The sequence below is a fragment of the Staurois parvus genome, unplaced genomic scaffold (genome assembly GCF_062004578.1).
Source record: "Staurois parvus isolate SC_StPar_1 unplaced genomic scaffold, SC_StPar_1.0 ptg002937l, whole genome shotgun sequence".
Classification (NCBI taxonomy): domain Eukaryota; kingdom Metazoa; phylum Chordata; class Amphibia; order Anura; family Ranidae; genus Staurois; species Staurois parvus.
In genome coordinates, this window is record NW_028320733.1 from 78,108 (window position 1) to 94,922 (window position 16,815).

Genomic DNA, 16,815 nt, shown 5'->3' on the forward strand with positions numbered 1-16,815 from the left:
GGAGGCACCAGTGGCCCTACAGCAGTGGTCAGAGGAGGTACTAGAGGTGTCATTATCTCCATGGTCAGCGTAGAGTAGATGTGACCCATGTAGGTGATCAGACGTGCTACAGGTGCCCCTACGTCAGTGGCAGTACCAGTGGCCCTACAGCAGTGGTCAGAGGAGGTACTAGAGGTGTCATTATGTCCATGGTCAGCGTAGAGTAGATGTGACCCATGTAGGCGATCAGACAAGCTACAGGTGCCCTTACGTCAGTGGCGGTACCAATGGCCCTACAGCAGTGGTCAGAGGAGGTACCAATGCCCCTATGGAGGTGGTCAGCGTAGAGTAGATGTGCCCCATGTAGGCAATTAGATGAGCTACAGGTGCCCCTACATCAGTGGTGGTACCAGAGGCCCTACGGCGGTGGCCGGAGGAGGTACCAGAGGCCCTACGGCGGTGGCCGGAGGAGGTACCAGAGGCCCTACGGCGGTGGCCGGAGGAGGTACCAGAGGCCCTACGGCGGTGGCCGGAGGAGGTACCAGAGGCCCTACGGCGGTGGCCGGAGGAGGTACCAGAGGCCCTACGGAGGTGGCCGGAGGAGGTACAAGTGACCCTACGGAGGTGGCCGGAGGAGGTACAAGTGACCCTACGGAGGTGGCCGGAGGAGGTACAAGTGACCCTACGGAGGTGGTCGGAGGAGGTACAAGTGACCCTACGGAGGTGGTCGGAGGAGGTACAAGTGACCCTACGGAGGTGGTCATTGGAAGTAAAAAATGCGCATCTTCTGGCTTCCAGTCCCTGACACCCTCTTTCCAATCCTACCACAGGGACCGGTCGTGGGTAACCATTGGGCCGTAGTTTTCAGATTTCTGCTCTAGGACTTGCTGTACTAGACCCTTTGTACTGCATAGAACCCTATGAAGGGGAAACAAAGGAAAGATGGAGGAGTGCGCAGAGGCGTGCGCTTGGTGCGACGATTGCCCGATAACGGGTTTCGGTAATGTTTTACACATCTGACATATTTACACCTTTATTTTAGAATATTTTACAATTCTGTTCCCATATATAGTATTACAGGTTCCTTAGAAATCCAGCCAAACAAGTAAGAGAGGAATCATCGTATGACAAAACACGTTTATTTCGGAGGACTGGCGGCTCTGTCTTGGCGGGCGCAGTGGTGCTCAGAGTGTAAATGAAAAGGGATTGTCGTCCTTTCCTTCCTTAAACTCCCTCTCCTTCCGTGCCTGTGAAGGGGTGAACACAGAGAGAGGGGTCACTTCATTAATGACAAAACAGAAAAAAAACAAAAAAACAGACCAATCGCAGAACAGCAGGCAAGGCCTAAACCTCAGAACATGGGCTGTGCGAGTGCCAAGCCTTACACAGGCTCACCCTCCTGACAAAATCAGGTGATGTCACCCTGTGCAGCGCGAGTCCAGGAGAGAAAAAGCTGGCCGCGCTCCATGGAAATGTAGCCTCTGACAACTTTAGAAGCCCAGACAAGCAAGGAGTCGTGGCTTAAGACCCCCTCCTCTGACTGGTTTCCCCCCTAAAGCAAGGGGTGGCGAACTGGTGGCCCTCCAGCTGTTGTGAAACTACAAGTCCCATCATGCCTCTGCCTTTGGGAGTCATGCCTGTAACTGTCAATCCCTCATGGAACTTGTAGTTTGGCAACAACTAGAGGGCCGCCGGTTATGACACCCGTGCCCTAAAGAATAGACGTGGGGGTCAGGCGGGGACTCTTTGTTCATTTGTCTGGTATAATAAAGTTGTCAGCTTTTGAATGTTCAGGACATGCAGCCAGCTTCTTTTTTTGCTCCTTGACTTGCTCAGTCACTGGTGGACGGCCATTCTTCCCACCTGACCAATAACGGTTTGAGCTGCAGCAGCCAATAAATCCGGTCTGCTGCATGACCATAGTCTCCATCCAGCCATTGCACACAATGCAGCCCGATTCACCTGTACTTCTCAACCGAAAATAATCCCTGGTGATCCTGCCATGAAGGTCCCTCCTGTTATAGGGTGACAACGCTCTATCCATGTCGCCCAATTGTGCTCCTGTGTTGTCATATGGAATGAAAACAATGGCTGGCCTTAACTCTGCTCCTATCAGTCTCGTAGATTTCTAAATTGTGCATCAAACCTGACAAAACCTACTGGGGGGATCACCACCACAGGGGGGGTTGTAGGTAAGGCACAATGTAGAACCAATAAATACACTCCTTAGTGTTGTGTAGCCAAAAAATACAAAAAAAAGCAAAACTATTTATCCTGTGCGACTGTATGTATGTATGTACCTTCTGTGAAACTGGGGACAAAATCGAATGTTATTAAGCTCGTTTCCCTCCAGGTCGAATGTTATTCATTCATAGAGTGAATCAGGAAAATACTACGTTATGTCCACTAGAGGGAGATCATAGTAAATATTTATTGTCTTTGATCATCAGCTCCATGTAGTGGACACCAGGCCATGAAAGCCTTGATGCGGCAAACACCATGAACTATGGGAACCACAGATGTCATCTTATATGCTTCCCACCCGCACCTCGGACTCTCACCTCACAGGAAGAACCAGGATGGTGAAGATTGGGGGAAAACCAACAATGAACTCATGAACTACTACCCCCGGCTTCTTACCTCCCTACTCCGAGCTCTGCTGTACAGGGATTATAGCAATCAGGCACCAGACACCACCTCCCACGCGTACCCCCCTCGGCACCAAATACCACCTCCCAAGCGCATTCCCCCCCCAGCACCAGACACCACCTCCCCCACACACACCCCCAGGAAGCAGACAACACCTCCCACACACATACCCCCAGGCACCACCTCCCACACACATACCCCCAGGCACCACCTCCCACACACATACCCCCAGGCACCACCTCCCACACACATACCCGCAGGCACCACCTCCCACACACATACCCGCAGGCACCACCTCCCACACACATACCCCCAGGCACCACCTCCCACACACATACCCCCAGGCACCACCTCCCACACACATACCCCCAGGCACCACCTCCCACACACATACCCCCAGGCACCACCTCCCACACACATACCCCCAGGCACCACCTCCCACACACATACCCCCAGGAAACACCTCCCACACATACCCCCAGGCAACACCTCCCACACACATACCCCCAGGCACCACCTCCCACACACATACCCCCAGGCACCACCTCCCACACACATACCCCCAGGCACCACCTCCCACACACATACCCCCAGGCACCACCTCCCACACACATACCCCCAGGCACCACCTCCCACACACATACCCCCAGGCACCACCTCCCACACACATACCCCCAGGCACCACCTCCCACACACATACCCCCAGGCACCACCTCCCACACACATACCCCCAGGCACCACCTCCCACACACATACCCCCAGGCACCACCTCCCACACACATACCCCCAGGAAACACCTCCCACACATACCCCCAGGCAACACCTCCCACACATACACCCAGGCAACACCTCCCACACATACACCCAGGCAACACCTCCCACACCCCCCCCCCCCCCCCCCCGCAGCAGACAACAGCTCCCACACACACACCCCCCCAGGCAGCAGAAAACACCTCCCACACATACCCCCAGGCAACACCTCCCGCACGTACACCCAGGCAACACCTCCCGCACGTACACCCAGGCAACACCTCCCGCACGTACACCCAGGCAACACCTCCCGCACGTACACCCAGGCAACACCTTCCGCACGTACACCCAGGCAACACCTCCCACACGTACACCCAGGCAACACCTCCCACACGTACAACACCTCCCACACACCCAGACACCAGGCCCTGCCATTACTAAATTAGCACTCTCTTTGCACACCACCACAGGAGTATGTGGACATTGACACAACAACGTTCAGGCTGCCAACCCAATCTAACCTCTTCAGCGAGCCAAAGATCCATTAGGGTGCCGACCACATCAAGGAGCAATAACTAAAATCAGGACAGGCTTATAAACTTCACCCAAAATCCTGGATTGCGTTTGGTAAAACGGCAAAGGGTTAGTAGCCCTCAGATCCCAGGAAGTAAGAAAATCTCCCCAAAAGGGAAACAGGCAAGGGAAAAAAAACAAAAAAAAATCTCTAAAGAAATCTAAAAAACCCCCAATGGACCGGAGTGATCTTTAATGGAATCTGTTCATTCATATCACATCCCCGAGTCACTTACCCGATCCCAGCCTGCGACAACGTACAAGAAGAGCAAAGGTCCAGCGAAGGACAGGGCGCCGCGCAGACACACTTTAGGGGTCAGTCTGGCGTTGGGCAAAATGTTGTAATTGCGTGCGAACATCCATCGTTCCACCGCCGGGTCTTGCTAAAGGAGACAAGAGAAAGACATGTGACTTCAGGGAGGAGTTCACGGAGCCCGACGCTGTATATTACACCGAGCAGATCACCCCGAGACTCGGAACTAAACGGAACCTTTCTATTCATCCGCTCCTACTGTAGACGGCCATGACTTCCTCTCCGACAGTTACATGTCTGAATTTACTAGGTTGGATGTACAGGTCGTAGGTAATTCGGGGACAAAAACAGTAGGTTGTTGGCAACGACGACTCGGCATGATAGACCTGTCACTATTATCCCTGAAATCTGTGCCACGGACGGGGTGGTGGTGTCCTCCCAAGAAGCTATTTTGAACGAATTTAAAAATTACTACACCTCATCTTTTCCCTCTAATTTCAACCCTTCTGATTTGGCTGCTCTGTTAGATCCTTTGGCCCTTGGTTGGCTTTCCAATTCGGAATGTGCCGTTAGTTTCGGACATTACCCCAGAGGAGGTCTCCACGGCTGTAGGCTCCTTCCCTAATGGCAAGGCTCCGGGGCCTGGTGGCCTCCAGATGGACTTCTACATGACTCGTACAGATGTTCTAGCCCAGGGGTGGGCAAACTTTTTGACTTGAGGGCCGCAATGGGTTCATATATTGGACCCGGGGGCCAGACCAAGAGTAGATGAATGATGTGTATGTGTCATCCATAGTAAGTATAGTAATATTCCCCCATAGTAAGCATAGTAATTAATCCCCCATATAGTAATTCATCCCCCCATATAGGAATTCATCCCCCCTATAGGAATTCATCCCCCATATAGTAATTCATCCCCCATATAGTAATTCATCCCCCATATAGTAATTCATCCCCCATAGTAATTCATCCCCCATATAGTAATTCATCCCCCATATAGTAATTCATCCCCCATATAGTAATTCATCCCCCCTATAGTAATTCATCCCCCATATAGTAATTCATCCCCCATATAGTAATTCATCCCCCATATAGTAATTCATCCCCCATAGTAATTCATCCCCCATATAGTAATTCATCCCCCCTATAGTAATTCATCCCCATATAGTAATTCATCCCCCATATAGTAATTCATCCCCCCATATAGTAATTCATCCCCCCATATAGTAATTCATCCCCCATATAGTAATTCATCCCCCATATAGTAATTCATCCCCCATAGTAATTCATCCCCCATATAGTAATTCATCCCCCATATAGTAATTCATCCCCCATATAGTAATTCATCCCCCCTATAGTAATTCATCCCCCCTATAGTAATTCATCCCCCATATTAAGTCCCCAAGTCCCCCCTGTGTCAATTCACTTACCTTTGCTCCGTGCGTTCCTCTCGCCGTGTTCCCGCGCCGTTCCGGTGTAGCATGAAAATCTGTCTCCTATGAGGATCTGTCCCCCTCGACATATCTGCGCATGTGCCAGTTTCAGGCATTAGCAGCCGATCGGCGATCTCCGGCACATGCGCAGATACGTCGAGGGGGACAGATCCTCATAGGAGACAGATTTTCATGCTACACCGGTCTTCAGGGCGGACTGTGAGAGGAGCCTAGCTCCGCGGGCCGGATTAAAAGGTCCGCCGGGCCGTAGTTTGCCCATTGCTGTTCTAGCCCCTATATTGACCTCCCATGCATGAGGCACACATAGTATTGCTCCATAAACCGGGCAAGGATCCGAAACTTTGCACTTCATAAAGGCCTATAGCTCTTCTTAACAGTGACCTCAAAATCCTCACCAAACTTTTATCCATTAGGCTGAATAAGGTGATAAAAGTCAATTATAGACTCAGAGCAGATGGGTTTCATGCCTGGTAGATCCTCTAATATACATATCACTCACCTAAATGAGGGCTCTAGGACTACAGCCACTCTAGATATGGAGAAAGCCTTTGATACGGAGGAATGGGTTTACCTATGGGAGGCGTTACGTTGGATGGGTTTCCCTTTAAGGTTTATAGAATGGCTACAGACCCTATACTCGAAATCCTCTGTCAAAGCTACGGGTGGGTGGCCTTCTCTCTACTTCCTTGCACTTACAATGTGGTACCAAACAAGGATGTCCCCTCCCCCCAGCCCTCTTTGCTGTGGCGATGGAGCCTATAGCTGAAGCCCTTCCAGTTCCTCCAGATATTGTTGGCCTCCGGGTGGGATGGTTGAAGGAGAGGGTGGCCTTACATGCAGATGACCTTTTATTGTTTCTAAATGATGCCGGGCCTTCCCTTCATCTTATGGACTCATTCTCTAGATTCGCAGGTCTGAGGGTCAGCCGTTAGTTTCGGTCATTACCCCAGAGGTCTCCACGGCTGTAGGCTCCTTCCCTAATGGCAAGGCTCTGGGGCCTGATGTCCTCCCAATGGACTTCTACCCATGGGAGGCGTTACGTTGGATGGGTTTCCCTTTAAGGTTTATAGAATGGCTACAGACCCTATACTCGAAATCCTCTGGCAAAGCTACGGGTGGGTGGCCTTCGCTCTACTTCCTTGCACTTACAATGTGGTACCAGACAAGGATGTCCCCTCTCCCCAGCATGCTTTGTTGTGGCGATGGAGCCTATAGCTGAAGCCCTTCGAGTTTCTCCAGATATTGTTGGCCTCCGGGTGGGATGGTTGGAGGGGAGAGTGGCCTTACATGCAGATGACCTGTTATTCTTTCTAAATAATGCTGGGCCTTCCCTTCATCCTATGGGCTCATTCTCTAGATTCACAGGCCTGAGGGTCAACTGGCATAAGTCACTGTTCTTCCCGGTGGATGAGGGAGCACCGGCCTCCTCCTCTACTTCTCCCTTACAGTGGGTGGATAAATTTACTTATTTAGGTTTTGTAGTCCCCAAGAAGGCCTCTGATTTTATAGAATTGAATCTCCATCCAATATGGTCCGAGGTCAGGTCCAAACTGAAGGCATGGAGTAACTTGCCCCTTTCTCTAATTGGCCGTATTAATCTTTTAAAAGTGAAAAATACTTCACAAATTTACGTATATTTTTCAAATTTCCCCACAATGGCTCCCCAAGTCATTCTTTTTAAAAATAAACCAATTGTTCCCTCCATTTCTTTGGGGAACTAAGCCTCCCAGATAGAAGCTCACTACCCTCACTAGACCTACGGATAGAGGAGGTTTGGCAATGCCGGATTGTTTCAAATACTTCCTTGCTGCTCAGCTTGTTACTGTGCACTGGTGGTTACAGCCAGACTTGACCAACACCTCTATTTTCCTGCAGGCCGCCATTTTGAAATCTCTGGAAGCCCTCCAATCTCTAGTGTTCAGGGGATTAAGATTGCCCCATAGCCTCACAACATCCATGTATACCACTCTTCGGGCCTGGGCTTAGAACGGAATCCCTCCCCTCTAATACCTTGTCCCGGCATACTCCACATTGGCTGAACAGCTCACTTTCCCACGATCCCGGAATCCCTAGGCCTGGGCTAAATACAAAATTAAAACACTGGAGCACATCACTGGTCATAATGGTTTGATCCCTTTTCATTTCTCCAATCTAAATTCAATCTGCCCTCGCAGTATTACTATAGATATCTTCAGCTTCTCCATGCCTTCAGAAACCAGTTCTCAGGTCAACCAATTTCCCTCTCGTACTCGGAGCTGGAGGCTACCAAATTTGGAAAAACCCACGTTGGAATTATACCGATACCTTCTTGTGGCGGCCAACTCCGAATTGGCATCCCTACATCAGAAATGGAGGGTGAATATCCCTAGCCTGGATGATGAGGACTGGTCCAAGATTTGGGATTCTCCCTTCTCTCCCCTAGTCTCCACCAGAGAGAATTCAATTTAAAGTTCTACAGAGGGGCCTACTTGACTCCACATCGGCTGCACAGAATGAACCCTTCCCTCCCTCCAGCATGTTGGCGTTCGTCACATCAGGATGGGGAATTCTTTCATATATTCTGGTCTTGTCCGCTATTGTGTCTTATTGGCAGGAAGTGTTACAAATAATTGGAGATAGAGTGCAAATCACAGTCCCCCTTGACCCGAAGTATTGCCCGTTGGGGCTGGTGGAACCCTAAGCTCCCGCTGGGGCCAAACGTACCCTTCTTAATACTTTGTTATGTTTGTGCTGGAAGCAGCGCTCTCCTCCTGCCAGAACTTTCTGGAAACGTTTAGTAAACCCTAATCTGCCCCTATATCAAACTAAAGGATGCCCCCGTAAATTTGACAAAATTTGGTCCTGCTGGTTAGATAAGGTCTCCACCGCCACCATGGCGGATGATAGGCGGATGATAGGAGGACTTGATTTGTTTGTAGTTATTTACTGTGTGTTTCCTTAATTGTCGAGTCCCTTCCGTGTTCTTATGGTCTCTTCATCTAACTGTACTGGGTTAAGCCTTGCATGTCCTGTACCCCCCCCCCTCCCCCACCTCATCCAGGGGTGCTTTCCAGTTAGTTTCTGTGTTAGATTTGTTGGGCCTATGGCTCTACCCCTGCGGGGGCTCCTTTGGTTTAAAGTTTTCTTCTGTCGTCTGTGTTTATTAAGAATAATAAAACAATTAATAAAAAAAAAAAAAAAAAAAAAAAAGTGAACCTTTCTCATACCTCTACCCATCCATCATACCCATCCCCCTCCACCCATCCATTATACCCATCCCCCTCCACCCGAGGGCCTCTACCCCTCCATTATACCCATCCCCCCCCTCTACCCCTCCGTTATAGCCATCCCCCCCCCTACCCCTCCGTTATACCCATCCCCCCCTCTTCCCCTCCGTTATACCCATCCCCCTCGGGCCTCTACCCCTCCGTTATACCCATCCCCCCTCGGGCCTCTACCCCTCCGTTATACCCATCCCCCCTCGGGCCTCTACCCCTCCGTTATACCCATCCCCCCTCGGGCCTCTTCTCCTCCGTTATACCCATCCCCCCCGGGCCTCTTCTCCTCCGTTATACCCATCCCCCCCAAGGCCCTCTAGCCCTCCGTTATACCCATCCCCCCGAGGACCTCTACCCCTCCGTTATACCCATCCCCCCTCGGGCCTCTACCCCTCCGTTATACCCATCCCCCCTCGGGCCTCTTCTCCTCCGTTATACCCATCCCCCCTCGGGTCTCTTCTCCTCCGTTATACCCATCCCCCCTCGGGCCTCTTCTCCTCCGTTATACCCATCCCCCCTCGGGCCTCTTCTTCTCCGTTATACCCATCCCCCCTCGGGCCTCTTCTCCTCCGTTATACCCATCCCCCCTCGGGCCTCTTCTCCTCCGTTATACCCATCCCCCCAAGGGCCTCTACCCCTCCGTTATACCCATCCCCCCAAGGGCCTCTAGCCCTCCGTTATACCCATCCCCCTCTACCCATCCATTATACCCACCCCCCTCCACCCAAGGGCCTCTACCCCTCCGTTATACCCATCCCCCCTCTTCCCTTCCGTTATACCCATCCCCCCTCTTCCCCTCCGTTATACCCATCCCCCCCTCTACCCCTCCGTTATACCCATCCCCCTCCTCCCGAGGACCTCTACCCCTCCGTTATACCCATCCCCCCCTCTACCCCTCCGTTATACCCATCCCCCCCTCTACCCCTCCGTTATACCCATCCCCCTCCTCCCGAGGACCTCTACCCGTCCGTTATACCCATCCCCCCTCTTCCCCTCCGTTATACCCATCCCTCCCCAGGCACCCATCACCCACCACCAGCCCCTTCCTATGGGGGTTGTTAAGTTCCAGTTGATATTCTCTCTTCAGTCTCGCCCGGATGGCCACCCGCTCCTCCTGCAGCCTCCTCTGCTCCAGGGTCTGTTCATAGTACCGGGCCGGGTCCAACCCCTGCGGTCGGCTCGCAAGTTTGCTTTCCGGGTATCTCTCCATGACACAAGGACACTCCGGACTCCAGGCCTCACACAGCTTTATTCACAGCGGACAAACTGACAGCACCGTACCCGAGAGTGCCGCTAGATGGCGCCCGTGACACTGCGATACCACGGAGAGCTGCTAGAGGGCGCCCGAGACACTGCGATCCCACGGAGAGCTGCTAGAGGGCGCCCGTAAGACTGCGATACCACGGAGAGCTGCTAGATGGCGCCCGAGACACTGCGATACCACGGAGAGCTGCTAGATGGCGACCGAGACACTGCGATACCACGGAGAGCTGCTAGATGGCGCCCGAGCACTGCCAACAGAGATGGCGCTAAATACAGAGCGATACCACTTATAGCCAGTAGACGGCGCGCAATACAAAGCGATACCACTTTTAGCCGCTAGATGGCGCTCAATACAGAGCATCCATCCATCTATAGATTATTCCGTGGATACAATGTAACATCCAGCCATCTATAGATTATTCCGTGGATACAATGTAACATCCAGCCATCTATAGATTATTCTGTGATTACAATGTAACATCCAGCCATCTATAGATTATTCCGTGGATACAATGTAACATCCAGCCATCTATAGATTATTCTGTGATTACAATGTAACATCCAGCCATCTATAGATTATTCTGTGATTACAATGTAACATCCAGCCATCTATAGATTATTCCATGGATACAATGTAACATCCAGCCATCTATAGATTATTCCGTGGATACAATGTATCATCCAGCCATCTATAGATTATTCCATGGATACAATGTATCATCCAGCCATCTATAGATTATTCCATGGATACAATGTATCATCCAGCCATCTATAGATTATTCCATGGATACAATGTAACATCCAGCCATCTATAGATTATTCTGTGGATACAATGTAACATCCAGCCATCTATAGATTATTCTGTGATTACAATGTAACATCCAGACATCTATAGATTATTCCATGGATACAATGTAACATCCAGCCATCTATAGATTATTCTGTGATTACAATGTAACATCCAGCCATCTATAGATTATTCCGTGGATACAATGTATCATCCAGCCATCTATAGATTATTCCATGGATCCAATGTATCATCCAGCCATCTATAGATTATTCCATGGATACAATGTAACATCCAGCCATCTATAGATTATTCTGTGGATACAATGTAACATCCAGACATCTATAGATTATTCCATGGATACAATGTAACATCCAGACATCTATAGATTATTCCATGGATACAATGTAACATCCAGCCATCTATAGATTATTCCATGGATACAATGTAACATCCAGCCATCTATAGATTATTCCATGGATACAATGTAACATCCAGACATCTATAGATTATTCTGTGATTACAATGTAACATCCAGACATCTATAGATTATTCTGTGGATACAATGTATCATCCAGACATCTATAGATTATTCCATGGATACAATGTAACATCCAGCCATCTATAGATTATTCCTTATATTCTCTCCATGTGTCTCCACCCTCCGCGCCTCTGAAATGAACGCAGGCCAGTCCCATTGCCCTGTGCAGACGTCACACTGTGATTGGGTTGAGGATGAGACAGTTTCCCAACCAGAACGGAATCCCAGTGTCCCCGCCAAGAATATTTCTTGCGTCCATCTTGGGCCAGACAGGACGCCCTCTCCCCGCTCGCTGCGTCTCAGCATCTGATGTTTTCAAACACAGCACAGCGCGATTATAACAAAGTGGAAGCCACTGGGAACAACAGCCACTCAGCCACCAAGTGGTAGGCCACGTCACATGACAGGGTCAGCGCATGCTGAAGCGCACAGTGCGCAGAAGTCACCAACTGTCTGCAGAGTCAATGGCTAAAGACCTCCAAACTTGGTGTGGCCTTCAGATGAGCCCAAAAACAGTGCGTAGAGAGCTTCATGGAATGGGTTTCCATGGCCGAGCAGCTGCATCCAAGCCTTCCATCACCAAGTGCAATGCAAAGCGTCAGATGCCGTGGTGTAAAGCCCCCAGGAGTTGGCCCCCAGGTTCGCACATATCTCAGGAGGGATTTTGGCCCACTCCTCTTGGAAGATCCTCTCCAAGTCATTAAGGTTTGGTGGCTGACGTTTGACAACTCGAACTTTCAGCTCCCTCCACAGATTTTCAATCGGATGAAGGTCTGGAGACTGGCTAGGCCACTCCAGGACCTTAATGTGCTTCTTCTTGAGCCGCTCCTTTGTTGCCTTGGCCGTGTGTTTTGGGTCATTGTCATGCTGGAACACCCATCCACCACCCATTTTCAATGCCCTGGCTGAGGGAAGAAGGTTCTCACCCAAGATTTGAGGGTACATTGCCCCGTCCATCGTCCCTTTGATGCGGTGCAGTTGTCCGGTCCCTTTAGCAGAAAAACACCCCCAAAGCAGAATGTTTCCACCACCATGTTTCACAGTTGGGATGGTGTTCTTGGGGTCATAGGCAGCATTCCTCCTCCTCCAAACACGGTGAGTTGAGTTGATGCCAAAGAGCTGGATTTTGGTCTCCTCTGACCACAACACTTCCCACCAGTCCTCCTCTGCATCATTCAGATGTTCAGTGGCAGACTTCAGACGGGCCTGGACATGGGCTTTCTTGAGCAGAGGGACCTTGCGGGCACTGCAGGATTTCAGTCCTTGTCGGCGTAGTGTGTTACCAATTGTTTTCTTGGTGACTGTGGTCCCAGCTGCCTGGAGATCATTGACAAGATCCTCACGTGTAGTTCTGGGATGATTCCTCACTGTTCTCATGATCATTGACGCTCCACGAGGTGAGATCTTGCATGGTGCACCAGACCTAGGGAGACTGACACTTGTTTTGTGTTTCTTCCATTTGTGAATGATTGCACCAACTGTTGTCACCTTCTCACCAAGCTGCTTGGCCATAGTTTGGTAGCCCAGTCCAGCCTTGTGTAGGTCTACCATCTTGTCCCTGACATCCTTGGACAGCTCTTTGGTCTTTGCCATGGTGGAGAGTTTGGAATCTGATGGTTTGATTGCTCCTGTGGACAGGTGTCTTTTATACAGGTAACACAATGAGATTAGCAGCACTCCCTTTAAGAGACTGCTTCTAATCTCAGCTTGTTACCTGTATGAAAGACACCTGGGAGCCAGAAATCCTGCTGAATGATAGGGGATCAAATCCTTCTTTCCCTCATGAACATGCAGATCAGTCATCATTTGTTAGACGCATTTCTGCTGAATTTGTTGTTGTATTCTGTCTCTCAGTGTTACACCGAACATTCCATTGTTAGACCGATCATTTCTGTGTGAGGGGCGAACATTCCATTGTTAGACCGATCATTTCTGTGTGAGGGGCGAACATTCCATTGTTAGACCGATCATTTCTGTGTGAGGGGCGAACATTCCATTGTTAGACCGATCATTTCTGTGTGAGGGGCGAACATTCCATTGTTAGACCGATCATTTCTGTGTGAGGGGCGAACATTCCATTGTTAGACCGATCATTTCTGTGTGAGGGGCGAACATTCCATTGTTAGACCGATCATTTCTGTGTGAGGGGCGAACATTCAGCATCAGCCGGGGAGCAAATACGCATCTCCTTCACTGTATAGTGTATGTGGATTGCTTTAACTGGCCATTTGCTTCTCCTGGTGGTGGTGAGATGCCGCTCCTCGCGGTTTGGGGGTGGGGAATCGCCATGCCCATGAATGGGTTACACTGTAGATCTGTCAGCTATGTGGGGAGATGTATCTGACATCCAGTATCCAATCAGATGACACTGCTCCAGCAAGATGCAAATGTGCTTAAGGCATGCTGAAATGATACAGAACAATATGAACCAAAGGCCACTTTAGCATGCCATCAGTGCAGATTAAGGTGCCTTAAAGTACAACTAAAGGCAAGACTTTTTATTTTAGATTTGGAAGGAGTAGTGAAGGGTTAGAACCACCGTCATGTTTTTATTGCTGTCTGCATCCCAGTTAGGGCGCTTTGCTCTCTTCGATTGTCACACAAAATGGAAGCTGCATTGCCGCCAGAACAGGAATAAAGGGAAATCTTCCAATGGGGACGCTTGGTCCTGTGACAACCATCTTCAAAGGGATTTGTGAAGATGTTGAGTCTACAAGACAGGAAGTGATGGGAAATCTCCCTGTGGGGACACAGATTTTAAAAAAAGTTTTGTTTTTATACGTTAAGAGCCCACACAGCTTGATCATTTCAGGCCAATATGGCGGCCACTCAGAGGCTGTAAATGCTGCGTCAGGTCGATCGGTTATATTCGCCCCCTGGCAGCGCTGTTTTACTTTTCTGGGTCTCCAGCAGCTCTGAGTTGTGAACTCAAACCCTAAGTACAGCTGAAGGCCCGGCCCGCTCCCCTGCGCCCACTTGGGCCGCGTCTCATCCCTCTCGCCCGGCGTCTGGGGGGCGATGAAGTCACCGCTGTATGTTCCATGTTTCTGCAGCTTTGTTCTCTTGTTCGGTCCGATCTGGGAAGGCAGATTGTGCTTTGGGATCCGGCCAACAATTACAGAGAAAACGCTTTCCTCTCCCAGTCTGCCCGGACACGTCAGGAGGGGCGCCAGGAATGACATTAACCCATTGGAGGGACCACTGAGGAATGAGGGCAGCTATGAGAGAACTGAGATCCCAGCTCATCACTACTCATACATGTGACATACGTGTGCCTGAATTATAATATACTATAGCGGTGATGTCACTCCTGTATAATATATCTTATATCCGGAGGGCGGTGATGTCACTCCTGTATAATATATCTTATATCCGGAGGGCGGTGATGTCACTCTGTATAATATATCTTATATCTGGAGAGCGGTGATGTCACTCTGTATAATATATCTTATATCTGGAGGGCGGTGATGTCACTCCTGTATAATATATTTTATATCCGGAGGGCGGTGATGTCACTCTGTATAATATATCTTATATCCGGAGGGCGGTGATGTCACTCTGTATAATATATCTTATATCTGGAGAGCGGTGATGTCACTCTGTATAATATATCTTATATCTGGAGAGCGGTGATGTCACTCTGTATAATATATCTTATATCCGGAGGGCGGTGATGTCACTCTGTATAATATATCTTATATCCGGAGGGCGGTGATGTCACTCTGTATAATATATCTTATATCTGGAGGGCGGTGATGTCACTCTGTATAATATATCTTATATCTGGAGGGCAGTGATGTCACTCCTGTATAATATATTTTATATCCGGAGGGCGGTGATGTCACTCCTGTATAATATATCTTATATCTGGAGAGCGGTGATGTCACTCTGTATAATACAGTTGCAAGAAAAAGTATGTGAACCCCTTGGGATTACGTGGAGTTTTGCATGAATTGGGCATAAAATGTGCTCTGAACGTCATCTAAGTCACAACAATAGAAGAACACAGTCTGCTGAACATAATACTACACAAACATTACATGTTGCCATGGTTTAATTGCACATAACATGTAAACATTCACAGTGCAGGGAGGAAAAAGTATGTGAACCTTTGGACTTAATAACTGGTTGACTCTCCTTTGGCAGCAATAACCTCAACCAAACGTTTCCTGTAGTTGCAGATCAGACCTGCACAACGATCTGGAGTCATTTTGGACCACTCCTCTTCACAAAACTGTTTCAGTGTAGCAATATTCTTGGGATGTCTGGTGTGAATCGCTCTCTTAAGGTCATGCCACAGCATTTGAATCGGGTTGAGGTGAGGCTCTGACTGGGCCACTCCAGAAGGCGTATTCTGTGCTGTTGCAGCCATTGTTTTGTTGAATTACTTGTATGCTTTGGGTCATTGTCCTGTTGCATCACCCATCCTCTGCGGAGCTTCAGTTGGCAGACAGATGGTCGTACGTTTTCCTGCAAAATGTCTTGATAAACTCTGGAATTCATTTTCCCATCAATGACAACAATCCGTCCAGGCCCTGAGGCAGCAAAGCAGCCCCAAACCATGATGCTCCCTCCGCCATGTTTCACAGTGGGGATGAGGTTTTGATGTTGGTGTGCTGGGCCTTTTTTTCTCCACACATAGTGTTGTGTGTTCTTCCCAAACAACTCAATCTTGGTGTCATCTGTCCACAGTATATTTTGCCAGTAGTGCTGTGGAACATCCAGGTGCTCTTTTGCAAACTTCAAACGTGCTGCAATATTCTTTTTGGACAGCAATGGCTTCCTCCGTGGTGTCCTCCCATGTACTCCATTCTTGTTTAATGTTTTCCTTATTGTAGATGTGTCAACAAAAATGTTAGCATGTGCCAGAGATTTCTGTAGGTCTTTAGCTGTCACTCTGGGATTCTTCTTTACCTCATGCAGCATTCTGCGCTGTGCTCTTGCAGTCATTTTTACAGGACGACCACATCTAAGGAGAGTAGCAACAGTGCTAAACTTTCTCCATTTGTAGACAGTCTGTCTTACCGTGGACACATGAACATCAAGGCTTTTGGAGATACTTTTGTAACCCTTTCCAGCTTCATGCAAGTCAACAATTCTTGATCGTAGGTCTTCTGAGAGCTCTTTTCTGTGAGGCACGGTTCACATCAGACAGTGCTTCTTGAAACCAGTAAACCCAAAACAGGTGTGTGTTTTTTTAAGGCAGGACAGCTGTCAGCAACACATCCAATATCATCACACTGATTGGAGTCAAGGTTGGCTCACTCCTGGCTCCAATTAGCTCTGGGAGAAGTCATTAAGCTAGGGCC

The 16,815-nt window shown here is 49.3% G+C and overlaps 1 protein-coding gene across 1 annotated transcript; it reads right to left on the reverse strand.

Moving 5' to 3' along the window:
* Positions 1 to 1,099: 1,099 nt before the first annotated feature.
* On the reverse strand, positions 1,100 to 10,179 carry LOC149428901 (NADH dehydrogenase [ubiquinone] 1 beta subcomplex subunit 4-like). Its single transcript, XM_089666957.1, has 3 exons — positions 9,949 to 10,179; positions 4,188 to 4,334; positions 1,100 to 1,226 (listed from the first exon to the last, which is right to left on the reverse strand). Exons 1-3 carry the CDS (start codon positions 10,123 to 10,125, stop codon positions 1,164 to 1,166), a joined length of 387 nt encoding a protein of 128 aa, XP_089523083.1. The 5' UTR covers positions 10,126 to 10,179; the 3' UTR covers positions 1,100 to 1,163.
* Positions 10,180 to 16,815: the final 6,636 nt, after the last annotated feature.

What these genes read in the sequence shown, in the direction of transcription:
- LOC149428901 (XM_089666957.1), bottom strand. Translation starts at nt 10,125, where the DNA reads ATGGAGAGATACCCGGAAAGCAAACTTGCGAGCCGACCGCAGGGGTTG. An exon ending in CCCATAGGAAGGGGCTGGTG is followed by an intron (nt 4,335 to 9,948) that starts GTGGGTGATGGG and finishes TGTCTCCTTTAG; the next exon opens with CAAGACCCGGCGGTGGAACG. An exon ending in TTGTCGCAGGCTGGGATCGG is followed by an intron (nt 1,227 to 4,187) that starts GTAAGTGACTCG and finishes ACCCCTTCACAG; the next exon opens with GCACGGAAGGAGAGGGAGTT.